Genomic DNA, 27,924 nt, shown 5'->3' with positions numbered 1-27,924 from the left:
CACATTATTAGATCCTAATGTCCAGTGTTCAACAAAAAATCACAAGGCATACAAAAAACAAAAACAGGAAAGTATGGCCTATGCAAAAGGGAAAAAATCAACAGAAATTGTTACTGAAAAAAAGACCTAATGGTAGATATACAGACAATTTTAAAATAACTGTCTTACAGATGCTCACAGAACTAAAGGAAGGTGTGAAGAAAGTCAAGAAAACAACGTGTGAACAAAATGGAAATATTGATAAAGAGAGAAAATTTTAAAAAGAAAACAAAAAAATTCTGGAGCTGAAAAGTACAGTAACTGAAATTTAAAAAGTCACTAGAGGGATTCAAAGGCATATTTGAGCAGGCAGAGGAAAGAATCAGTGAACTTAATAAAGGAAGAATAATGAAAATGATTGAGGCTGAGGAACAGAAAGAAAAAGGATTGATGAAAAGTGAATAGAGCTTAAGGGACCTGTGGGACACTATCAAGTGGACCAACATACAGATTGTGGGAATCCTAGAAGGAGAAGAGAAAGAAAAGGGCAGCAAGAATATTGAAAGATATACTTGCTGAAAACCTCTCAAATTTGATGAAAAAATGTGAATATAAACATCCAAGAAGCTCAAAGAACTTCAAGTAAGATGAACTCAAAGAGACAAACATAAAAACATATTATCATCAAACTCTGAAGAGACAAAGAGAGAATTTTGAAAGTAGCAAGAGAACAGTGTCATCACATACGAGGGATACTGAGTAAGATTATCAGCAGATCTCTCACCAGACTTTGAAGCCCAGAGGAGAGTGCGTTAATATATTCAAAGTGCTAAAAGAAAAAACTATCAACCGAAAGTCCTTGTCTGGCAAAACTGTCCTCTAAGAGTGAGAGAGAAATTAAGACAATCCCAGATCAACAAAAGCTGAGGGAGATATGACCACTACACTTGCCCTGAAAGAAATGCTCAAGAGAGACCTGCACGGTGAAATGAAAGGACACAGTACAGTAACCTGAAGCCAAATGAAGAAATAAAGATCTCAATAAAGGTAAATACATGAATTATAAAAGCCAGTATTATAACAATTTGTAGCTATACTTTTTATTTTCTGTATGATTTAAGAAATAATTGAGTGTAAAAGTGAGTATTTACTGTAACTTTAGTTTGTGACTCTAAATCTTCTTTTCTACATAATTAAAAAAATTATTAGTTCACATTTTGGAGGACACAATGTATAAGGATGAAATTTTGTGACATCAACAATGGGAAGGGTTGGGGACAGAGCTGTAAAGAAGCAGAGTTTTTGTGTGTCATTGAAGTTAGGCTGGTATAAATTCAAATTAGACTGTTATAACTTTACAGTGTTAAACGTAATCCCCATGATAACAATAAAGAAAACAGCTATAGCACACACACAAAAGGAAATGAAAAAGGAATTTAAACATTTCACCACAAGAAGTCAACTAAACACAAAGGAAGACAGTAATGCAGGAAATGAAGGACAAAAAGCTGTAAGCTTATAAGGCATATAGAAAAATAGCACAGTAACAAAAGTGAGTCACTTCTTACCACTAATTAATTAAATATAAATGGATTAATTCTCCACTCAAAAGACAGAGATTGACAGAATGGATAAAAACACATGATCTATCTATATGCTGTCTGCAAAAGACTCACTTTAAATCCAAAGATACAAACAGGTTGAAATGGAAAGGATGGAAAAAGATATTTTATTCAAATAGTAACCAAAACTCAGCAGGGGTGGCTATAGTAATATCAGACAAAATAGAATTTAAATAAAAAATGGTTACAAGAGACACAGGATGACATATTTTCAATACAGTAAGAAGATACGACAATTATAAACATTTACATACCTAATGACAGACCATCAAAATATATGAAGGAAAACTTACAGAATTGAAAGGAGAAATAGAGAGTTCTACAATAACAGTTGGAGACTTGAATATCCCACTCACAATAATGGATAGAATAACCAAGCAGAAGATTAAGTAAGGAAATAGAGGACTTAGACAATGATAAACCAACTAGATCTAACAGACATGTACATAACACTCTACCCATCAATAGCATGCACATGGGATATTTTTCTCAAGTGCACATAGGATATTTTCCAGGACAGACTATATGTTAGGCCACTAATTAAGTCTCAAGAGATTTTAAAAGATAGATATCATACAGAGTATCTTCTCTGACCACAAGAAGTTGAAGTTAGAAATCAATAACAAGAGGAAAACTGGAAAATACACAAATTGTAGAAATTAAACAATACGCTTTTAAACAACCAAGAGATAAAAAAAGAAATGAAAACCAAACTTAGAAAGTACTTAGAGATGAATGAAAACAAAAACAAAACCACAACAAACCTGCATACGGGATGCAGCAAAAGCAGTACTAAGGAAAAAATTTATAGCTATAAATGCTTATATTAAAAAACAAGAAACTGAAAAATTGTGCTCTACACTGGAAATTGACACAACATTGTAAAATGACCATAACTCAATAAAAAAAAGTTAAAAAAAAAAAAAGAAAGATCTGAACTCAATAACCTAATTTTACAATATAGAGCTAGAAAAAGGACAGACTAAAGCCAAAGATAGTAGAGGGAGGAAATAATAAAGATGAAAGCAGAGATAAATGAAATAGAGAATAGAAAAACAGTAATGAAAATCAATAAAATTAAAATTTGGTTCTTTGAAAAGATCAGCAAAACTGACAAACCTTCATCTAGGTAGGCTGAGAAAAAAAGAGAAGGCTCAAATTACTAAAACCAGAAATTTCAGTGAAAATATTACTATCAATTTAAAAGAAATAAAAAGGATTGTCAAACTATGAACAACTGTACACCAGCAAATTGGATAACCTACATGAAACAAATTTTTAGAAACATAAAACCTACCAAGACTAAATCATGGAGAAACATAAAAACTGAATAGACCTGTAACTAGTAAGTAGATTGATTCAGTAATCAAAAATCTGCTAACAGAAAAAGCCCTAGACCCAATGGCTTCACTGGTGAATTCTACCAAACATTTAAAGAAGAACTAATCCAATTCTTTTCAACCTTTTCAAAATAAATGGAGAGGGCAACACTTCCCATCCCATTTTATGAGGCCAGCATTACTCGGATAAAAAAGCCAAACAAACACACTACAAGAAGACTACAGATCAATATCCCTTATCAACACTGATGAAAATTCCTTAACAAAATGCTAGCAAGCAGAATCCGGCAGTATATTAAAAGGATTATATACCATGCCCAAGTGGGATTTATTCCTGGAATGCAAGGATGGTTCAACATATGAAAATTAATCAGTGTAGTATGCCACATCAACAGAATAGACTGGGGGGAAAACGCACAATCATCTCAAATGATGTAGAAAAAGCATCTGACAATATTGGACATGCTTTTATTATAAAAACACTCAGCAAACTAGGAATGGAACAAAACTACCTCAATATAGTAAAAGTCATAAATGAAACACCCACAGCAAGCATCATACTCAGTGGTAAAAGGAAGGGGTTCCTCTAAACAAGGCAAAAACAGAAACAAGGCAAAGATGCTTGCTTTCACCACTTCTATTCAACATGGTATGGAAGTTCTAGCCAGAGCAATTAGGCAAGAAAAATAAATACAAGGCACACAAATTGGAAAGGAAGAAGTAAAATTATCTCTGTTTGCAGATGACATGATCTTATATGTAGAAAATTCTAAAGATTCCAAAAAAAAAAAAAAAACTGTTAGAACTTTTTGAACTCAGGAAAATAGCAGGATACCACAGAAATACACAAAAATCAGTTTCACTTCTACACATGAACAATTTGAAAAGGAAATAATAAAAACAATTTCATTCACAACAGCATCATAAAGAATAAAATACTTAGAAATTAACCACAGAGGTGAAAGACTTATATGATGAAAACTACAAAACACTGCTGAAAGAAATGTTAAAAGACATAAATAAATGGAAACACATCTCATGCTCATGGACTGTAAGGCAATATATTAAGATGTCAATATTACTCAAAGTGATCTATAGATTCAGTGCAATCCCTATCAAAATCTCAAAGATATTTTTTTTTCAGAAACAGAAAAACCCATCCTAAAATTCATTTAGAATCTCAAGGGACATCAAGTAGTAAAAACAATCTTGAAAAAGGAGACCAAAACTGCAGGACCTACACTTCCTACTTTCAAAACTTACTACAAACCTTCAGTAATCAAAATAGTGTGGTCCTGGCATAAAGACAGACATACAGACCAAGGGAACAGAATAGACAGCCCAGAAATAAACCTTTGAATATGTGGTCAAATGACTTTTGATGAGGGTGCCAAGACCATTCATTAGGGAAAGGACAGTCTTTTCAGCAAATGGTGCTGGGAAAACTGAATATTCACATCCAGAAGAATGAAGCTGGGCCCTTACCTAACACCATATACAAAAATTAACTCAAAATGGATCAAGGACCTAAATGCAAGACCTAAAATAATAAAACTCTTAGAAGAAAACAGGACAAAAGCTTTACGACATTGGATTTGGCAATGATTTCCTGGATACAATACCAAAGGCACAGGTAACAAAAGAAAAAATGAAAAAAATGGATTTTATGAAAATCTAAAATTTTTATGCATCAAAATGCACTATCAACAGAGTAAAAGGGCAAACCACTGAACAGAAGAAAATATTTGAAAATCATTTATCTTGATAAGGGATTAACATCCAGAATATACAGAGATCTGCTGAAATTCAACAACAAGAAAAAAAAAACAAACAACCCAATTCAAAAATGGGCAAAGGACCTGGATAGACATCTTTTTCCAAAGAAGATATACAAATGGCCAAAAAACACATTAAAAGATTCTCAATATCACTAATTATTAGTTAAAAGCAAATCAAAACTACAATGAGATACCACTTCACATCCATTAGGATGGCTACTACCAAAAAAAAAAAAAAACCAGGAAACAGTAAATGTTAGCAAGGATACAGAGAAACTGGAACCCTTGTGCACTGTTGGTGGGAATGTAAAATGGTATACCCGCTGTGGGAAAAGTATGGTGGTTCCTCAAAAAATTAAAAACAAAATTACCATAAGATTTATCAAATGACTTATAAGTATATATTCAAAAGAACTGAAAGCAGGATTTCAAAGAGATATTCATAGGCCATATTCACAATAGCTAAAACATAGAAGCAACCCAAGTTGCAGCCATCAACAAATGGATAGATAATAAAAATTTGTTATAAACACACAATGGCTATTCAACATCAAAAAAGGAAGAAAATTCTGCAATATGCTACAACCTAGATGAACCTTGAGGACATTATGCTAAGCGAAATGAGCTGGTCTCAGACAAATACTGTTTGATTCCACTTACATGAAGCAGAGCAGCCAAAATCATAAAGACAGAAAATAGAATGGCGGTTCCAGAAGCTGGGAGAAGGGGAGATGGGGAGTTATTGCTGAACAGTTATAGAGTTTCCATTTTACAAGACAAAGTACTTATGGGGATGGATGGTGGTGATGGTTGCACAACAATGTGAATGTACTTCATACCACTGTTCTGTGTAGTTACAAATGGTTAAGATGTAAATTTTACCTTTAGTGTATTTTATTACAATAAATGAAAAAGATTTGCACTATTCATTGCATATAATTTCTTTCTCAATTTAAAAAGTACATAAAAAGAAAAACAAATCAGTTCCAGGTGGATTATAAACCTCAGTGCAAAGGCTGATGAAAACAGCTTTCAAACATAACACATGAGAGCACTTCACGAGCTTGAAGTAAGGAAAGGTTTCTTAAACAGGATGCAAGAAGCACCAACCATAAAGAAAATGATTGATAAATTGCACTACATTAAAAATTAAGAGCTTCTGTTGATCAGAAGACACCATTAGGAGAGTAAAAAGGTAAGACAGAAAGGGAGAAGGTATGGTAACAGATTTGTAACCAGAATATATCAAGATGTCCTATAAATCAGTAAGCAAAAGACAAAACTCTCAACATATAAAAACGGGTAAAAATTTTGAGCGATCATTTACCAAACAGGAACTCCTAATAGCCAATGATGATATGAAAAACTACTCAACCTCCTTAGTAATCAGGGCGATAGAAACCAATACCACAAAGGGATACCATTATGTCCTAACCAAAACAGCCCTATTAAGAGTCTGTGAGCCCATGCAGGTGAGGATGCACAATGACAGGGCCCTCCGTACACTTCTGGCAGGTGTGACTTGGAAGGTAATTCAGTTTGTCTGATGGAGCCGAGCAACACCAAGTGACCCTGCAGCCCACCCTGCCTCAAACCCCAAGAGCACTTGCCCACGGACCCAGGAGGCACGCTCTGGGTGCAGCATGGGTTGTAATGCCTGCACACTGGAAACAACCCTGATGCCGTCAACAGTGGGATGGGTCGTGCCGCAGAGGACTAAGCGCCCAGCACACGGACTAGAAGCTGAGATGCAGAGGCCAGGTGAGAGCCGGCAGCACAACTATTAATTTACAGTTCCTTCAAAAGGGAAGATGACTATACTGTTTAGGCGCTGAAGTGGAAAACTGAAGAAAAGCAACAATGTAATGACTACAAAAGTCAGGATGGGGGTTACTTTTAGCAGCAGGAAGAGGGTTCTGACAGGGAAGGGCACACAGGGCTTCTGGAAATTCTATGCTTTGATCTAGAGGATGATTATACCAGTTTCCTTTAAAATAACTTAAGGGGTACATTTTAATTCATCTTTTTCATGCATTTTTATGCACCCCTCTGTATTTTGTAGTTTTCACGGTTAGAAAGCTTTGATTTTGCTTTTTTTAAAGAACCCAAGAAACCCATGAATTCCCCTCACCAGCCACAGCGGGGCAAGTCCTTGCAAGAAGAACCTACGTTTGGAGGTCACTGAGCATCCACTGAACCACACACACATCCACATGGGGGAGCGGCCAGATATGATGCTTGTTTAAACCTTTCCAAAGTGGGGCACTCCCCTGTAGGAGTCAGGGACAGGCGGAACAGTGGCAACATCAGTCCGGGGCAAACGGGGATGCAAAGGAAAGGGAAGTCACCCTAGAAGTGCCACAGGTGGCAGCTCAGCTAACACATACAAACAGTCTGACACAAGCATGTACCCCAAGAAGTGCTGAAGTCCTCTCCATTTCTTCTTTGTTCACCCGGATGCCGTGGCTTTCCATCACTGTGAGTCAAAAACCAAAGGAGATGAAATCTGCACTGCATCAACAAATCATTTCCGTGAAAGACTGCAGCGCCCGGAGCGAGCCTCACTCCCAGTGAGGACCATGACAACTGCCTGCTGCGTGCCGAGCTCAGCACTGTCCAGGAGGGTGAACGTTCAGCCCCAGCAATGGTGGCAGTGGGCATGGGGACACTGGGCGAGGCTCTGCGCTCCTGGGTGCCCAGCAGAGCACAGACAGAGGAGAGCCTGTGGCAGGCCTTCCAGGGGGTTCTCACCAAGCGGGAGGGTTAAAGGCCAGCAGAGCAGGACCAGACAACTGCTGACTGACATAAAGCATCCAGACAGGCCTCCTCCCTGCACCGCTGCTCTCAGGAGTGCGGGAGACGGGCAGGCGCCCCTGGGCCAGGGCACTGCAGAACAGGCAGCCCAGATGGGATCCCACGTGACCCAGATGTCAGAACGTTCTAGTCCTTCTTGACCAAGAGGTGATGTGGTCCAACCCCTCTTGTCACAGATGGGGAAGTTAGGGGCTTGATACCTCTTCATTGTCCATACAATACACGACCTACCCCAAACTAAGAGAAAACAGTTGTTCCCAAACAGTACAAAGAACTCACTAGAAAGATGACTATAAGTCATCCTTATGGGACCTTACCTGCCAAAACTGGTATCAGAGGAAGCTCCAGAGTACAAAACAGTGTCCATAAACCATAAACCTGTTTGATAGAAATGATATCACTGTTACTTTTAAGCTATTATTTCTACCTGCACTGGCTGAACAGCCTACTTAATTTCACTGAGCTAAAATCAAGGCAACTCCTGTGGCACACATGGTTGGCTTCCCCTGTTCTCCTTCCTAATAAAACTCCTGTTTCCATCTAATGTCCTATTTTATTACCACACCCAGAGGGAGATATTCAGAAATATCTGTAGGACAAGTCCCCTCCCACTTTCCTTTAATCTTTCTCACTTTTAAGTGTGATTTAGGTATTTGTGAACTTTGAGTTTCCTGTTTTAATTTCAAAACAAGTTTACTGAATTCTCAAAAATTTAACTAGAGTTTTCGCTGATTTTGCATAGACTTTATAAATTATTGTGGGGAGAAGTGAAGGTCACCTCCTCCAGAACCACGCACCACGTCTCCATCTGCTCAGACCATCTCCCATGCTCTCTCAGAGTTTCCATCTGAAGGGTCCTTGGTCCCATCTGCTCCTCTGCTGTGCCCTCAGACCCACGCTCTGCCCTGCTCCTGGCCCTAGAGGAAGGGCTGACGCCCTCCAGGCCGCATGCCTGGGCTCCTTCCCTGCTCTCGGGCTGGTTTTACCCATCTGGGGGCAGGAGGAGACTGAAGTGGGCTCCCCCTGCCCACCAGCCACAGTGCACTGCCAGCTGTGGTCCTCAGCCTGTAGCCACAGCTTCCGGTGCCTGTCCCTGGAGGCCACTGCATTCTTTGCTGGCTCTCTTACCCCAGCCCTTGTCTTGGTAGCCAGCCCCTTCACTCAACACTTCTCGATTGTTCCTTCAAATGACCTCTGCTTCCCAGTGAGACTCTGAGTGGAGATGTGTCCACGTCACTATTAACTGAAATAAACTCTTAGCTTTTATGTTAACTGCAGCATTAGAAATGTTCCAGTTGATCCAGAGTCTTTTTTAAAATGTTACAATTGTTGTCAATTTATAGAAAACATTTCAAAAACTTCAGGTCTTATCATCTGGACTATCCTTTTATGAGTGTGCGTAGATCAACCTGGCCTCGGAATTTTCATTTCCTGAGGACGTTGCTTCCCATGAGTCTGGACGTGAGTGAGGGCAGCTCTGGGACAGGGGGCGAGGGCGCAGCTAACTGGGAGTTGTACTGAAATGCTTGCCTTCAGCTGAGAACAGAGGCCCATCGTGAGTCTGTGGAGCACCCTCAGGTTGGCACATACATTCTGATTCTTTAAAAGATCAAAAGAATTAAAAATTAGGCAAATGTAGCAGCAACGTTCATCACAGCCTAGGAAGTGCCAGTGTCCCGCGGCGGGTATCACACAGCAGGTGGCGCCACCAACCACCGCAAGTGGGGCGGTTCCCATGCTAGGGAAGGCACCTGTCGGCAAACTCAAGCTGCCTGTTGCTCAACACTTTCTCCCCAACCCAATTCTCCTAACTTTACAGGAAATGAACCACAATGAAGCTAAATGTCCAAGACATAAAGATCACAAGGTGGTAGAGCCGGGGGGGACACAGACCTGGCCTCCTGGCCCACTTCCTCCACCCAAGCGAGTCTCAGAGCCACAAGCCTCACTCACACTCACTGCCCATCCTCGCCCCAGACGACACAGAGACCCTGGGAGGTGGATAACAGGGTCTGTGTCTAACTGACAAAGAGCGCAGTGGATGAGCCATGGCCCCGACACTCTGTCTAATTGTCCCTCCCCTGCCCAGAGCCCTGGTGTCCCCCACTGAACACCTCACTCTGCCAAACGACTCCCCAGACTCCAGGCGGGCCAGATTCAGTGTCAGAGACAACCCCCACCAAGAGCAGGTGCTGGCTGCACACCTTGGGTTTGTCTTGCAGCCATCCTGGGCTTGGCTCTCCTGGGAACCACTAGCTGGAAGGCACCATGAGACATCCACGTGGCCTTTCTGGCTGTGCCTGGCAGACTGCCACTCTGCTGCCTGGAGGCCCTTCTGCATGACAAAGGGGCCATGCGACTCCTACTCTAAACAGTTCCCCAGCTCTGAAGCTTCCCCAGGACAAGCTCAAGCTCCTTGATGGAGCTCAGACCCTTCGCACCACAGCCCACCACACTTCCTGTGTATTTCCAACCCCAAACCCCACCTGACACAGCCCCCTCCCCACAGACAGTCTGTAGGACAAAATGCCCCGAGAGAACAGCCCCCAGCTTAGCACCCAGCACACAAGGCAGGCCCACGTGGCCTCCTGCTCACGCCCCCTCAGCACGCTGCATGGCCCTCCAGTCATCAGCTTACAACCAGGAAGCCTGAACAGAGTGGCCCGACAGTGGCCCGCAGTGCTCCCACAGGGAGGCTCCCCTAGGCCTGCTGTGCGGCCCTGTCAGGTCTCCCCCACTGGGCTCCGGGCAGCGTTCCAGGGCTGCAAGCACCCCTGCTCCTCCAGACAGTGGCTCCTAACAGTCGGTGCATCTCCAGAAAGAGGGCTTGCAGAGACAGACCTGGGACAGCTTCTACAGTTCTCCCCACGTGGACTGAGGAGTGGCCATCCCAGGCCTGGGCCATGGCAGCCATGTCACCAGCATGAAGAACTCATGAACAAGCAGCAGGTGACTCTCTGACACCAAAGAATACATTTAGAAGAATCACACTATGAATGGCATCTCCCAGGAACAACCTCACAAAGGGACAGAAATTACCTGTCCTCACTCCATATCCTCAACCCGAAATGTCAGGGTTAAAAAGCATTTGTGCCGTATAAGTAAAAACGAATGTCAGCAATGTTCTTTTTACTACTGGTCAGTCTATGAAGTAGAAAAAGCCCCTAGAGAAAAATCAGGCTTGTATTACGGCTGATAAGCCTTATCTTAAAACAACTCACCACAGTGTCTCTTGAGGAATTTCCGTATGTGTTGTTCACTTCAACTGCGACGGAGTTTCCAAAGTGTTTTGCCACTAAATCTTCAAAAGAAGGTGCAGCATCACTAGGGTCTATAAGCCATGCAGCAATTCTGGGATCTAGCCCTACAAAGTCAGCAACTATAGAGAAAGAGGTCGTTTAATCATTCTAAGAACAATGAATAAATTGCTCTTTTCCCTTCTGTAACAAGGTTCTTAAGGTTCAAATCAGTAACTACGGAGTTACCCTCCCCTCAAACCACAGAGCTAAGTACCTGAGTGATGCTCCGTCATTCCTAAAGAATGTGGAACCTTGGGTAAGAGTGGCCTCCACAAACCCAGGTCCCACACAGCCAACCTCCATGGGGAATGCATCCCAAACTGCCTGGGAATTTGGATCTCTCAAAGCATGAAGAGCTGAAGGTCGGAACCCTCAGCCCCACACTCCTTGCCTTCTCTTGCCCACTTTTCTCCGCTCCCGAGCCTTTCTCTGCCCTACGCACCTCTCCCCGACCTGGCCCCTTCCCCACCCTCCTGCCTGGCTGCCTCCCCAGCTCCCAGTCCTGTGATGCGCTGGCTGCTCAGGGCCTAAGTTCTGTGAATGGAAGGAGGCCTGAGGGAGCCCCTGAGCATACAGTGGGGGTGGGAGGGCGGGAGTGAGGGTGAAGATGCTGGCGTTCAGGGCAGTCACCCTGCGTGAGAAAATCCTGTGAGACAGCTAGGTGTGAAGGGAGCCCAGGGGCAAGCCTCCCCCACAGGCCCGGGAGGCCACTGCAGCCCTTAAGTGCTTGCCTTCTCATCTGGAAACCAAGAAGAAAGATTCCTGTAAGTACCCACAGGGCACATATGAAGGTGCTTTTTAAAAATAAAGATGATATTTACTAAATACCTGAGAACTGCGGACAAGGAGAGGGAGTTATAAAAGGATAGGGCGGCTGATAGATTAAGAGACAAAGCTGAATCCTAAGATGGCTTTTGGGAGCTACTTTAACATTCTGAAGTGCGCTGTACAAAACATGGAGTCTGCCTTTACATTCAGCTGCAGCCCTAGATCACGTCCCACTCGATGCTACCCTTTCCGGCGCCTCTAAATTACACCGGTCTAAGAGATTCACATTCACCAGAGCAGCCACGGCATCGCTCTCCAGGAAGCCCCTGCAGAGGCAGATTTAAAACTCTTGGAACTTGGGGTGACGGGGTTGGCAGGCACTCTGCCTGCCGCCCTGGTCATCCATCCCGACCGGCATAACTCCTCTGCTACTACTAACTGACCCAACCGGGCTACTTCATTCTACTTGCCTTTTCAAAGCTCTAATGCTCCAAAATTAAGGGTTCTAATCAATATATATTTTTGAAAATCCATGGGGAAGGTCTGACAGTGCTGGAATGGTCTCGGGGCTGGTCCCTACACACTCTTGTAACTAAAAAACCAAAGCCTTCAGGACAAGCCCCATGCTGGGAGAAAGGCAGTAGCTAGAAAAGAAAAGTTAAGGAATTGATAGAAATTATGAAAAGTAAAGAAATCAGAATTAGAAATACTTAGAGATTAGCTGACTTAGTAAAAGAGAAACTTAACAAAGAAATGAAAGAATTCAGGAAAGCAAAGTAAAACAAACAAAAAACATTCTGAAATAAAAACTAAACTGGGAATACACAAAAGCAAATAAATGCAACAGACAATGCCTTAAGTTTCTTTTTTTAAAAGAAGATAGAAGAGAGGAAATTATTTTAAATAAAAAACAAATGAAGAGATTGAAAGCAGATTCTAGATAAAGTGATAAATAAGAAAGATGGAGAAACGTCAACATACGAAATCACAAAAACGTTCCAACATCACACAAAAGATAAACAACCACAGATTAAGATACAAATCTGAATCCTAAGGTTGCTTACGTGCTTCCTGACAGAAGGCCACACCACCACTCAGAGTCAGGGCCAGGACTCGGGGGCAGTCTTGCCCTCCCAAAGCCTGGCCTGAATCTGATGGGGCCCCCGGTCTCACTGCCACCAAGAGAAGAGGGAGGACATGTTAAATGACAAGATGGGGAAATCCTGCAGGACAAACAGCCTGATCCACCAGCAGTGGTGAAATGCTCGCAAGGAGATACAACAGAGGGGGAGGGTGCACAGAGTGAGCGGCTCAGGAGCTGTGCCATACCCACCCAGCCAAGTGTGGAATGGCACCCTTGCTCGCATCTCAATTCAAACAAACTGTAAGAAACAAAACCAAAAATATTTAGAGACAATTGGGAGGGCAAGGTAGAGCCCAGTGCTAGAGCTGTATCTGCTTAGCATGCACAGCATCCTAGGTTCAATCCCCAGCGCCTCCATTAAAAACAAATAAACCTAATTACGTCCCCCGACGGCGGAAGTGCAGACACTGACTAGATAGCTGATAACACGGGAAGACCGTTGCTGACCCGGGGGAGGTGACAGCACCACCAGAAAAATGGAGCCCTCAGGCTTCAATCATCTAATTGACATATTTGCGTAATAACAACAGGAAGCTGGGATTTGCTACAAAATAACCCACGGGATGAAGGCTTGGAAAAGTGGGGAGTTACAGGGGAAAGAAGGCCAGATGTAAGTTGGTAACTGGTAAAACTGGGCGATGTGTACTCGTGTTTTCCAACACCACCTCTCACACCGAACGTGTGGGTTTTCCCCACCACACACACGCCTCCAGTTCTCTGCAGACACCAGCTGGGTGTCCGACAATTCGATTCAGTTCTGACACTTAACTGCCCGGCGTCAGTGCAGACCCTGCAGGGTGAGGCTCAGCCCCACAGACAGCCTTACCTCGGGCACTAGGCCTGAGTCCCTGGCCTCCTGCACTTCCCGCCAACCAGCTGTAAATCAGGGGTTCTCATCACCCCTCCTCGGGTTCCATAACAGCTCACAGAACTCAGGAAAGCACCACCTTGCTGACACCTGTTTACTATAAAGGCTACCACTCTGGAGCAGCCAGCTGGAAGAGATGCGGAGGGCGGGGCGTGGGGAGGGGGCGGAACTTCCACGCCTTCTCCAGGCAGCCCCACCTCCCAGCACCCTAGAATCCCGCCATTTACAGGGTTTTATGGAGGCTTCATTACGTGGGTGCGGTCCATCAGGTCGTTGGCCACCAGTGATTAATTAGCTTGCTCTCAGCCCCTCTCCGCTTCCTGGAGGTCACGGTGGGGCTGAAAGTGCCAATCCTCTAGTAAGGCCACCTACCGCCTCTTTCTGCTGACTACCCTCACCCTGAAGCTCTCCAGGGGCCCCAGCCATCAGTCCTCTCATTAGCTACAAAAGACATTCGTCAGTATGGAGATTACAAGGGTTTTAGGAGCTGCGTGCAGGAATCAGGGACAAAGACCCAATATATATTCACAGGTACTTTTGTATATGTTGGAAATTTTGTACCAAAAAAAGATTTTTTTCCAACAGCTTATTGCAAATATTTTCAAACATTCAGACAATTTGAAAAGAACTGTACAGTGAACACTCATATATCCAGCGCTAGAGTCTACAATGAACATTTTTCTACTTTTGTTTTATTACATATCCGTCTAGTAAAAAAGATTATAAAAATCTTCTTTATAATTTTAAATGAAAGATGAAAATATGTTTTATATTGTTTTGATGTTAACTACTCTGGACTTTAATTCTTAGAAAGTTTATGAGCTATTTGTGGCAGCAGCAAATCTCAACTGCCCATGCCGCACAAGTTACTTCTTCCCTGTTTTAAAGTACAAAAGTAATATACACTTAAAAAATCCAAATAATCTAAAACACTGAGGGAAAGTGCCTCCTCGGGCTTAGGGCGTGTGGCCGCACGGGTGGCGCGCTGCAGCCGTGCGACCCAAGTGGTGCAACACGGCAGCCCTCACCGTGCTCCCATCCCCAAGAGAAACCGCTGTTGGAGAGTTAAATTTGGAGGACTATAAAAACTAAAACTTACCGCACTTCCAACTGTCATCATCACCAAAAACCTGTAGCACTGTTCTCACAAAGTCTTTAGCATTGAAACAAATAACAGGACGTTTACACTTCAGTGTTTGAAACAGCACCTTCCTGGAAGATGAAAAGACACTCACTGAGCACAATACTTCACACACTAGTTGGGAACTGTCACCTTGGAAGAGCATTATTACTACTCCACTAACACTTACCGCTGCTTTGTCGACATTCTCCCTCTGAGAGCTTTCCAGGGATTAACTCAAACCTGTGAGGTGTGGATGAAAAATCAAAACGGAGTCTCCACAAGGGCGCCAGGAGGCCATTGAGGAGGTGGCCGGGATGGAATCTGACCTTTTGACCTGATGGAGAGCATCCAGAACATCTGCCAGAAACCCAGGACAGCCTATCTACTTATCGACCCCCGCCCTATAACAATTCACAACTCCTTAAGGACAGAGATTTTCAGACTTGTATCAGAGTCAATCACAATTCTTGCCAGGCAACTTTTAACAATCTTGTGGCTTTTTGTCCTTAAAGTCCCTGACTCTTTCTCTTCCCTGAAACACTCTTTCAGGGTTACTCAAATTTGTGTCTCCTGAACTGCAATTCTTAACACCCCAAATAACCCCTTTTCCTATCTGCAGCCTCCTGCATTACCTCTTGGTTGACAGAGGTAGGTATCATTTATCATTTGCATTTCACAGATGATGAAGCTTAGACACAGAGAGGCTAGTAATGAACTCAAGTTCACACAACTGGTCAGAGCCAATTCCTGGGTTCAGCCCCATTACCGACAAAGACCCAAACTCATAAGCAGAGCTGACACACTCTGGGCTCCTCACAGCTGGCCTCAGCCTGTGCTCCAGCACACCCTCCCAAGAGTCTACCCTCTGTTCACACTGAGTTCACCTTCCTCCATCACAGGGCTATGCCATGTTATCTCTCACTCTGGGGCCACAGCACATGCTGCATTCTTGCCTAAAATTCTACCCCCACAATTTCTGAAAACTGCTCAAGTGCTATTGTCAAGGGGCCTGCCCTGATTCCCCAGGCAGGGAGTTGCCCCATCCTCTATGTTCCTTTAATATTCCTGTCCCCACATTGCCACAGCTGGGACCACATCAACTATGCTAGTTTACTTTGGCCCCGTTACATCATGAGCTCCTTGAATATGGGATTAACAATAGTTGATATTTATTGAATACTTACCGTGTGCAGGTACCATGCTAAACACTGCACAGGGACTGCTGCATTGAAACCTCATCGTAATTGCATTAGGCAGGCATTGGACCCATTTTACAGACAAGGAAAACTGAGGCTTGGAGGGTAAAACAATTTTCCCTGCCTCACACAGCTGGTAAGTGGCAAAGCTGAGGTCTGAGACCCTATCTTGCTGCTGCCAGGGCCCAGGATATAAATCTCCTTTTTTGGTAACTGCTTATTGATATATTAATGAGGGTCTTTGAATAAGGCTGAGGAAGAAGGAAACCAGGAGCCAAATGAGCTCTGTCTGCTCCACAGACAGACGTTCTGAACTGTTGTGCACTTTCACCTTGGTTTCCCTTGAAGAGGGCCAACTGCCGACAGCACAGCTTCCGGTCTTGGCTCCACTGGACCTGGGGGCGAGCAGGAGGACAAGGGCAGGGGAGCTCATGAGGGAGAAGAGCTGGAGCAACGGGGCGCCACCCCGCGCTGACGCTCCCGTGTGCGGCAGACTCGGAGTCCTCAGTGAAGCCGGCCAACAGCCGTGAGCTCTCCCACGGAGCCATGCAGCCGGGCTGATTTCTATCTTAAGACAAACAAGACACGGATCATGTAAGACAAAACGGCTAAACACGGCGTGTTCTCTGGGTCAGTTTCAAAGTTGATTACGCCGCATCTGCAGGACACAGGGCACAGGGGAGACGGGAGCTGCAGTGACCACCAGACGTCCACGAGGAGAGTGTCGAGTAGACTCACAGATCCAGAGTGCGGAAAGGCCATCCGGTACCAGGGCCCTTCTCTCACAAGAGTCTCCATAGAACAGACCTGCCTAATTGTTCTTTCAAAAGAAAATACGTAAAAAAGTTCTGGGTTCTTGGGACCAGAGTGCTGTATTTCTCAAACGTCCCATTCTCACCAGAAATTACTGTGGTGCACACACCTGACGTTAAGCTTTGACGGCTGAGGCATCATTTCAAAACATGTCCTTCTTGAACAGGCGTGTTGCCAGCTGTGGGCAAAACAAGCAGCTGAAGAGCCAGATGAAGGTCCCTCTTTCAGAAAGCCCAGAGCAACCTAGAATACTGACCAGTGAGCGACTGCTTCTCAATCTTCCTTATGCTTTAAGTCAGCCAAGAAAGAGTGAATCCTCAAAACCCTAGACACCCCACCCTCAAACCCTAAGAGAAGCAGAGCCCTAGGCCCATCTCTCTCTCTCCCCCCCACCACAACCTCTCTGTGTGGCCCTGGGCATGCTGTGTACCCTCCAGGATTTGTGAGTGATAAATCTTGTTCCTAAAAGTTCCCCCATGGTTTTTGCTGAAGTGTGTCCTGTGATCGTAATAAGAACCACAAGAGCTGGTCCAGCCACAGGGCTGGCCTCTATGGGGGAAACACCTGTGGGAGGTGAGGGCTTGTACGAGTGCTACAGGCCGGACAAGCGCCTCAGGCGTTCCTCGCCAAGACAGCATCTCTGCTGGTAGCCTGGAACCTACACCATTACCCAAAACTCACCCCGGGCCCTGTGAGGCTGCACTGGCAGGCAGGGCCAGGCCCAGGCCCCTACCTTCTCACCCTGAGCCTCCTCAAACCCTTCTTCAGGGCAGCGGCTTCGAGGAGCTCCCTCCAGGCAGCTAGTGGACTTGAACTCAGAGGGCTGGGCAAACAGGAGGTGGATGCCCCCACCCAAAGCAGAGAGCTGAGTCAGGGTGGCAATACAAGCAAAGACGAGTGGCACAGGCTGCAACCCACGAGGGACTTGCCAGGACTGAGAAGGAGCAGCAGAGCATCCCCGCCTGCTCTGAAATTCTACGGCTGCGAGAAGGCAAGCACAAGCGAGCCAGTTCTCATCCATTCTCACAGAATGAAGCTTTGAGATCAGTAGTATCTTGGTACTGAGGACCATTTACTGTTTGAAGCCAGTGGCAACGACTTTCCAACGCTGTGAGTGAGTGGATGGTGTGGTGAGGACACCAGCCGGTACTCTGGCAGCAACGATGGGTTTTCAGGCTTTAAGATGACCCTTTCCTACCAACTTCTCATTTAGATGTTGATTCAAATCCTGGAGCAGGCTCCATGGATGGACCCTCTATTCCAGAAACTCTCTGAAGGAGGGAGGGCCAGTGTTTGCAGAGGTTCCTGTCATTTAGGTCCATTTTATTTTCATAAGCTCATACAAAACTTGTACAAGTTTAACTAAACTTGGACCTTGAGAAACTCTAAATTAGGATAACGCAGGCACATAAGTAGCAGTTAAGGTAACGTGTAAGGACTTCTTACCTGGCAAACTGATGGTGTGCCTCTTGTTCTGGGCCCCAAACACAGGAGTGCTCAGTTTTTATGTAGATGCACTGGTCACTGCGTGTGAAGCCCTCCTCCAGGACACTGTCTGAGGCCGGTGGGGGAGCCCGGCCCTCCCCCGTGGGGCTCTGCAGTAACATCATCACGACACCTTTAACAGAGGAACCCAGAGCCTGTGGATACACAATCAAACAAAGCTGCAAAATCAAACATAAACAGTGTATTTATTCAAGAAAGGTATGTCATGTTTTAAAATTTAGCAGGAAGAAAAGGCCTAATATTAAAATTTGTAAACAGCTCTGTTAATGACCATCAAAGGCATAAGCAAACCCACAACCCACTCTCCAAACTGTTCTCCTCCCTCTTCACCATCACAGTGGGAATCTCAGCCAGTGCAGCACAGCAGGAAGAAGAAATGCAAGGCATACAAATCAGAAAGGAGGAAATATACCCTCTCTACTTACAGATGACATAAATGTCTGTGTAGAAAACCCAAAAGAATCTACAAAATGAAAACAAAAAACAACAAAAAAAAAACCTCCTGGAACTAATATGTGATTTTAGCAAGGTTGCAGGATACAAGGTCAAAACACAAAAATCAACTGTATCTTTACACACTAACAATGAATATGTGAAGATAAACTTTTTTTAAAAAAGAAATTACCAGGGAGCAGGGAAGAGGGTATAGCTCAGTGGTAAGCATGTGCTTAGCATGTACAAGGTCCTGGGTTCAATCCCTGGTACCTCTACCAAAAATAACCAAATAAACCTAATTACCTGCCCCTCAAATAAACATAAAAAAAAATTACCATTTATAATAACTACTCCCCAAAATGAAATACTTAGATAGAAATCAGTAAAACATACACTGGATCCATATACTGAAAACTATAAAATACTGATGAAAGAAAACAGAGAAGACTAAATAACAGAAACATGCCATGTTTAAGGACAATAAAACTCAAAATAATGTCAATTCTCCCAAACTAAGCTGTAGAATCAAGATGATCAATAAACTCCAAGTGCAAGAAACATGAAGAAAATGACACCAAATTACATCATAGTCAAATTGCTTGAAACCAGTGATAAAGAGAAGATCTTAAAGGAAGCTGGGGCGGGGTTGAGGGGGATGGGACACATTTCCTAGGTAGAAATAAACATAAGGATGACAGGTTTCCTGTGGGACGTAAAGCAAGCTAGACGACAGCAACGTAACATTTTTACTTAAAAGCTGTCAACTCACAGTTCACACCCAGCAACAACAATGAAAGGTAAAGCAAGATGTATACACTACGTCGAAAATTACAAAGCATTACTAAAGAAATCGAAATTTTAAATAAATGGAAGGACACCCCCCTTTCATGGATCAGAAAATTCAGTACCGTCAAGACGGCGAAACTGAGACAGGCCAGGACCCAGGGCCCTTTACTAGAGTGCTTACACCTAGACAAACGTCTCCCTGAGCAACAGGATACAAAGAAGCTACAGGCGACTGCAAATAACCACACATGCAGAAGTTGGAGCAGTTATGAGCAACAGGATACAAAAAGGCCACAAACAAATTGCTGTTTCTGAGGTACGGGAAGCAAAAGCAGGATACTAGGGTGATTCTTGCACATGGCACTACCAAGGGGTGGACAGACCACCTAAGCCACGCCTCCTGTCCACCCACGGATCTGCCCCCGTTGTCACCCCATTTTAAGAACCCAAGCAGCTCCTCGCGGGAAGCAGGCAAGGGTGCTTGTTCCTGCTTTCACTCCCCTGTGCAGTAGCATGAACCCCAGTAGAGCCGTGCCTGAGATTCTTATCTGGCCTCTCATCAATTTCTGTTGATTAAAGAGTCCAGAGGCCCCAGCTGGTAACAAAACTGCCAAAATTAATCTATAGATTTATATTAAAACCTGAGCTGAATGTTTGAACAAACTGACAAATTGATCCCAAAATTTATATTGAAATGCAAAGAAACCAGAATACCTGAAACAATCTTGAAAAAAGTCAGTTAAGACTCACACTTCCCAATTTCAAAACTTACTATAAAACTAAAGTAATCAAGACAGTGTGGTACTGGCATACGGAGAGATATATAAATCAGTGGAAAGAACTGAATGTTCAGAAATAAACTCTTACATTTTGAGTCTACTGAGTTTCTATAAAAGTACCCCAAAAAACTCATGGGGAAAGAAGAGTCTTTTCGATCAGTAGTGCGGGAAATCTAGGTATCAACATGCAAGAGGGTAGATTTGTGCCTTCATCTCACAGCCCTCAAAATGGATCACGGGCTTAAACGTAAGACTGTAAACTCTTAGAAGAAAATACTTCATGACTCAAGATAGGCAAAGCATTCTTAAATATAACACTAAACACACAAGCAATCAAAGAGGTACTGGATAAACTGGAGTTCATCAAATTAAAATAAGTTTGTGCTTCAAAAGGTATCACCTAGAAAGTGATAAAAACAAGTCACATATTTGGAGAACTGCAAATCATATATCCGACCAGAGATTTTTATCAGAATATATAAAGAGTTCCTACAGATCCAAAATAAAACTCAAATAACCCAGTTTTAAAATGAGCAAAAGATCTGAACTGACACTTCACAAATGGCCAATAAGCACATGAAAAGATGCCCAAAGTCATCAGTTATGAGGGAAATGCAATTTAAAACCTCAATGAAATGCGACTTCACACCTACTGTAACGGCTAAACTAAGGAAGATGGACAACAGCAAGTACTGACAGGGAGGTGGGGAATCTGGACCCCTCATACACTGCTGGTAGAAGGTAAAATGGTGTAAGTACTCTGGAAACATGTGGCAGCGTCTTAATAATCTATTGAGAACTATGCATTATCAGTCACTCACCACGGTGGGTGCAGGGCAGAGGAAGAAGGTGGCTTCAAAATCTTATTTCTAGCTCTCCTAGCAAAATTAGACACTAAGAAAATGAGTTTCTTTTATGGTGACAAAAAACGAAACAAACAAAAATCAACACTGTGTACTAACCTGGTCAGCTCTTAGCGGGGTTGAGCCATCCTTATACAACAGAGTTACCACCAGGGCTACTGCCTGTTTGAGCATCTCGGTCAGCTGGCTTTTCTCCAAAGCATCTAAACATCTAATATCACAAAAATGGTGTCTGAAGGCTTTTGAGTTCCCAGAATTTAGGTAGGTTTCAGCCTCACCAGCATTTTCTTCCAAAGCCATAAGTTTACTTGTTTTCTCTGATGAATTACTACATGTGATGTGTTTTCTTTTAAGATTCATGTTTTCTTTATCTTTTTCATTATTTATATTTTCCTTTGGTAAATGTTTTCTTTTATATTCCATTTTCTGTAGAACTGAAGCCTCTTGGTCACACTGAGGAACTGAACACCGAGAAGGAGCCAACGAGCTGATATATTTCTGGTTTTGATCAGTAGACAGTTGATCTGTGAGTCTGGTATTGGAGGACTGAGGAGAGAACTTGATGGGAACTCCTGACTTCTGGCTTGTAAAAGAATTAAGATTCTATATAAAAAAAAGGAAAATATTTCACTGGAATATGGATTCATAAGACAGACTATAAATCTAACTAATATCTGGTAAAACTCATCTAAGGAAAAGTGGGAACACAGCTTCATTCACATTATCTATGATCAAACTTTCTAATGAACTACAGGGTGTCTTCCAGAGCTGTGATTTTTCTCAGCCCAGGTAGGAGTGCATATCTGAGTCATGGGCTGGAACAGGCAGGAGTTTAGAGCATGTCCAGCCACAGCCCTGTGCTGGGACCATGCATGAGAGGAGATGCTCCGCAGGAGTGTGCTGAGGTGTACAGAGTGTGGAGGTGAGTGACTGACAACTTCCAGCAAAGGCCATTTCCAGAGGAAGTGAAATCACCACAACTATTTGATAATATGTTAATCTATCTACTACATTTTTTTAAAAAGTACAGCTCAGCAGCAATCCTCCTCCTGTTTCGATCTAGCAATGTACAATATTCATTCATAGATTCACAAACTGAAGGGAAAAAGCATTTCTGTTTCTTTATAGGATTCATTTACAATTCAACTTTATTTTTAATGTTTTTTTTTTCAGAATTTATGGTATATTTATGCTGTTCTGAACAAGTATATACCAATGGTACTTAATTTTGAAAGACAAAATTTTAACACTTGGTTACAGAAAATTTAAATTTATCCTTATTTTTATTGCAGATAAATATTAGATGATTTTCAAGAGAAGACTTCCAAACATGAGATTACATCACATTAAAAATTCTGTGGAGTATAGAGGTGCCAAGAAGAAAAAGGAAAATATACAAAATCAAATTGTTGAAGAATATCTTGCTCATGTATTTTTCACAGGGATGATTATGGATATCAAGTTATCGGAGTAGAGTATTTAGATTTTAGTGGACATATTTTAAACACTGATATAACAGGTTTTAATATGTCAATATTATTAATACACCAGAAATCATATCCTTTGAAACTTTTAAACTTGTGATAAGTATTTTAAATGTCAACTTAAAAATGTACCAAGAGATACATGGCTTCTCAAAATTCTTCTGTGAGAAAGGGAGCAAAAAGATTTGAAGACCTCTGCCTTAGGGATCCCAGGAGCACAGTCTGAACACCACTTAGAGAGAGAATTTCTACTCACTTACAAAGGGCTGCGTGGTCCCTTCTGTCAAAGATGCCTCTCCCTCCACTGCAGGGGCAAATAGCAATCCAAGGACTTACTACAGGGAGTTTAGATTAAGTTAGATTGGGACTTGAACACAGGTAGGCTGCTCCAGAGTCCACTCTCCTGACCACTGTGCCGCCTCCACCACTGCTTCCTCTGTAAGGTCCTTGGTAATGTGACCTGTTCTTCTCTCCATCCCCAAGCCCAAACCACATAACTCATCACTGTCACCTTTATACCCCTTCCTTTCTGAACCTCTCTTTATTTCCACTACCCCAAAGTTCCAAGCTCTCTTCCTTTAACCTAAACATTTTTCAAAGTCCTTCCCCTACTCTCTGAAGGTGAGAACCTTTCAACGGACAACAGAATGGAACAGCACACAAACTGGGTACTCTGTCTCTCCTATCATCCCCAAAGCACTCGGAAGTGACTTCTGCCAGGACACAAACACATCGCCTACAGAGGTACTGTACTCCTCTGTCTTTCCCTCCCCTCCCCTTCATATGAATTAAACTAAAAACTCCTGGAGAGCAAGAACTCCTCTTTTTTTTTTAACCATTGCATCCACAGTGCCTAGCATATAGTAGCCACTTAATAAGTATTTGTTAAGTGAGTGAAAGTTATCTGTTTAGAATTACTCGTATTTGCAATGATTTACCATTTTCCCCAGTGATTGATTCTTCCCGTCTTCATGGAGTACTGAATACTTCATATTGGATTTGTTTACCACTTCTGCAGCTTTAAAAAACACAAAAAGGCAACATGAGGCAAGAAATAAAGAAACATTGAAATCTAAGTCATACAATTAGCTAAACATTGAAAATAGCCTTCTACTATCATGCTATTTACTCATTATTTACTAATTAAAACAATGTAATAAAATTTATGACCAAAATGCAAACTACCATTGCAATAAGCATTGATGTACAGTATTGTCAAATTAACTGGAGACAGAGCTATGTAGTCATGAGATGCTTGTTAAAAAGTATGACTTGGTATTTGTATTTGAGTACTTGATTCTGAAAACCCAAGTTCAACAGTTTACAGAAACCTTTTAAGTATTAAAGTTTTGAGGAAATTCTTAGACTGAATAACACTGCAATGGAACAATTAGAGACTCAATAAAACATCACTAATACACACTTCTGATTTAACTTGTTTTAATTTTAATAATCCTGGGCTGAACAGTTAGTGACAGAACCTGGATTCAACCTCAGACAACAGGACTCGAGTCTGCACTCGTGACTTCTGCGGTGCACGTTCCCTCTATGGTAACAATAACAACCAAGAAATGCAAACAGGGGAAATCTTTCACTTACAATAGAGAAGAGTTATACTTAGGATACACTTAACAAAAAGGGCACAAGGCGCTCAATGATGAAAACTTAAAATCTTACGAAATGGCATAAAGCGAGCTCTGTACAAAAGGAAAGACACAGCATTGAGAAGTGCACAAAATATTTAATTCTCCCAATTATAAATGTAACGCAATTCCCATCAGAGACCCTGCAAGGCTCTTTTAATGGAAAAAATAATTTCAGAATAATATGAAATATTAAGTATCTGAAAATAGACAAACAACATAAGCTTTTAAAAATAATAAGACTTATTTTGCCACATTATCAGAACATACGAGAAAAGCCACTGTAATCAAATCTGCATGGTATTTGAATATGAATAGACAAAAAGATCTCTAGAACAGAGTAGACAGTCCAAAATCTGACCCCAGGACTTATGAGAATTTAGTATACGACAAAGATGTTGTTTCACCTCAGTAGAGAAGGACAGATTAATTAACAGTGACAACACAACTAGCATCACTTCTGAAAGAAAACGATATATTGGGAAAACCGGGACAAAAAAAGGCAAAGGGTTAAAACTTATACTATACAACAAGTTACACTGGTCAAAAAAGAAACAATTCAATAGAAAATGGGCAAACAATAGGGAGAGGCAATACACAAAACAGCAAATCCAAAAAGCAAACACACGATATAATACTCAAACTTGGAGTAGTCGTGGAAATGCAAACTAAATATAATTGGAGATGGAGGTGAAGAGGTTGTCTCGTGCATTGCTGGTAAAAATGTGAATAATTAGGAACATTTTGGAAAGCAAACTGTCAACGTTTATTAAAATTAAAAATATATGCACCACCCTTGGGAGTTGGGAAGAAAAAGACAGATCCAAAGGGAGCAAAGATGGTCCTCTGGGGTGCGACCAATGTTCTGTTTCTTGATCTGGGTGGTTACAGGGGTGTTCAGTTTTTGAAATTTTGAGCCACACTCTTAGATGTGCTTTGCGTGTCTGTGTGTGTGTGTGTGTCTATTGTAACCTCAATGAAAACAGATATAAAATACATAAATTACCTAACTGAACAATCTCACTCCTGGCTATCTGTTTCACAGAAATATATGCAATAGTAAATAGGTTCAAACCAAAACATTCATGATGGTATTGCTTCATGGCCAAGAACTGAAAACAAAGTAGACACCAATTGATGAATAACTTATATAACATCTACACCACGAAACACAGAGCCATTGAAAGCTGTATTAGCTGACTTAAAGATGCAGGAACCTGTGAAAAGATGACCCTATTTTTGAAAACAATGACCAAACCTATGTACAAAGTATGTTACACACACACAGGGCCAGGCCTGGTCCCCAGGAGGCGGACTGAGATGGAAGTCTGCACTCGCAAAGCTCATCAGGGAGCGCTCTCAGGTTCAACACCTGCAGGGGAGTGGAGGATGAGGACTGGTCCAAGGTGCAGCCAGTACCAAGGCCTGTTCTGAACCTGGTGTGGTCCTGCAGATTTGTCCCCTGTTGGGTCAGGGGAGCTGGGCCTTTATACCCCAGCACCCACCAGTCTTCACCTGGTTGCTCCTGGGAAAGGGGCGTGCCCTTGGGTAAAGAAGCTCTTTGCAGCTGAGGTACTCATCAGGAGGGGCTGCGCTGTGAGCAGCAGCTGGGGGGATGAATGGGGCGGGGGGGTGGGGGGTGGGTCTGGGCGTCCGCAGTGTTCACTGCAGTCTTGCCTACGGTTCACCACACAGCACTGCTCACAGCCACCATGCTTCAGATAGGTTCTGGGAGCAGCTCCTCCAGGACTCTGGTGGGGCTCTTCCTGGGGGAGACTTTAAAGGAGTTAATGGGATGAACTGCATCTCCTTGTCCTGCAGCTGGTCTCAAAGTTGCAAATGCTATTAACCTCCCTCTTCTACTGCCCATTCTAAGGTCCCCTCACCCTGGTTTAGCACCTCTGCTGGGCTAGGTAGTCTGCCTAATCATGACCCAAACCCTCAAGTCTGAGACGTTTAAGTCCCAGTCACCACGCTCTTCTCAGGTCATGGCCACTGCACTTACCATCAGATTTGAGCAGTGGACCAAGAGGTGTCCAATCACATCCCCCAGGCACCAAGTGCATGCTTCCCTGCCCCAGTTATGAAACAGCAGCCCCAACTTTCCCTGATGAACAGGATGGAGATTACACTCCCTGCCTGCCAGTCTCTTGGCATAAGGAACTTGAAATAACTGGGCTGCAGCTATAGCTTGAAACTGAGTGGTACTCCTCTTGTGCCCCTCGTGGGTTTCTCCTTGGGAGTCAAAGACTAAACCTGCAGAACCCAGACATGTAGGGGGAGAGAAACACAAATACACTGGGGGGCACTGGGAGTGATGGTAAGCAGGGCCACTCCCACTGCCACCTTTTGGTTCCCAGAGCCTTTAATTATGTACACTGGGGACACCGCACCCTGCAGTGGTCACTTACGTAGTGTCTACTGCATCCTGGAGGCCCCCTGCGCTGAGCCTGCTGCCCACCACTCCACCACCCCACCACCCCATCAGACTGTGTTTCCAGCGTGCGGCCGTGAGGGAACGCATGGGTTCCATGGTCATGTGCCCACAGAAGCTCCTTCGCTGTAAAGTGGGTCCCTGAGTCCAGTGCGATGCTACACAAGATTCTGCCAGTGGATCAAATGCTCCATGAGCCCCGGATAACTGAGCTCACTGAGGCCCTGCATATGAGAAAGGCAAACTCGTGTCTGGAATATGTGTATTCCAGTCAAGGCAAATCACAGCAACTTTGGGGGCACAGGGGGTTCAGTGTTGCCAACTAGCCAAATGGCTGTTCTCCTCAAAGCTCAGTACTACTGGGGACCCAGCGTTCAATTTGCCGTTGGTGAGTTGGACATTCAGCAGAGGCATCAGCTAGACCGCCCCTGGGGAGGAGTGCCGTGCTGCTGGCCCACACAGAGCCTCCCCTGCAGCCCCATGGTCACTCCACTGAAGAGCCAAGGTTGTCTGCACTGGACCAGCAGATGATGCAGGCTGGTGGACCTCAACTGGCCAAGCTATTCCAGTTTTGTTCCTTCCTTTGACACTCTGCCTCACGTGGCTGCTCTGTCTCCTATTCTTGTGAGCTTCAGTTTGCTTTACTCCTTGGCAACTAATCCCATGACTCATTAATAATCCTTTAAACTTTCCTGGTTCAAATTACTATATGGTTTCTGTTCCCTGAATCATACACTCACTTAACACCCCCAGTACCTCTTAGCCAGGTTATGTTGTGACTTAATGGCCAAGAGAGAAAGAGGTGTCAGTTCTTGAGGAAGAATGAGTTATTTTTCAAGACAGAACCCTCTTGTATTGTCTTCAAGCTAGTGGGGAGGGGAGGGCGGGGGTTGGAGAGATGGGGGCTGGCTTTGAATACAGAGAAGCAGCTACTTCTGCAGGTCCGGAGGCATCTGGGATTCAAGATTTGAAGGCACCAATCCAGATGTCCCCATCCTGCATCTCAGGGCCCTGACCCAAAGGCAGAACACCTGCCAGGACTGAGAATGCAACCTCCTCTGGAGCTCTACCAGCCTCACCAGGCACAGGGACTATAACTGCAGGTGGCTCTCTACAGGCTAGCAGACATGCCCTCTGGTTATCATATGTAGCTTTTGATTGCTAATTAATCACCCTCAGCCTTTGTCTTTTTCCAAAGGATCTATTATACCCAGCCACAGCCACCAATTCCATTCTCTCCCACTGCCTTG

The 27,924-nt window shown here is 43.4% G+C and overlaps 1 protein-coding gene across 1 annotated transcript in view; it reads right to left on the bottom strand.

Moving 5' to 3' along the window:
• The window catches only part of POLN (DNA polymerase nu), a 127,529-nt gene that overhangs the window by 93,421 nt on the left and 6,184 nt on the right, over positions 1 to 27,924 (bottom strand). Inside the window, exons 2-9 of the mRNA XM_010959099.3 lie at positions 23,536 to 23,615; positions 21,213 to 21,716; positions 18,191 to 18,384; positions 14,712 to 14,824; positions 10,755 to 10,912; positions 9,064 to 9,132; positions 7,851 to 7,911; positions 7,131 to 7,195 (exon numbers count right to left, since the gene is read on the bottom strand). Coding sequence (XP_010957401.2) covers positions 7,131 to 7,195; positions 7,851 to 7,911; positions 9,064 to 9,132; positions 10,755 to 10,912; positions 14,712 to 14,824; positions 18,191 to 18,384; positions 21,213 to 21,716; positions 23,536 to 23,615 — 1,244 coding nt within the window. The remainder of the gene's footprint in view (positions 1 to 7,130; positions 7,196 to 7,850; positions 7,912 to 9,063; positions 9,133 to 10,754; positions 10,913 to 14,711; positions 14,825 to 18,190; positions 18,385 to 21,212; positions 21,717 to 23,535; positions 23,616 to 27,924) is intronic.

This window comes from Camelus bactrianus, chromosome 2 (assembly GCF_048773025.1).
Source record: "Camelus bactrianus isolate YW-2024 breed Bactrian camel chromosome 2, ASM4877302v1, whole genome shotgun sequence".
Taxonomy (NCBI): Eukaryota; Metazoa; Chordata; class Mammalia; order Artiodactyla; family Camelidae; genus Camelus; species Camelus bactrianus.
This window is presented reverse-complemented; position numbering and strand designations above follow the sequence as displayed.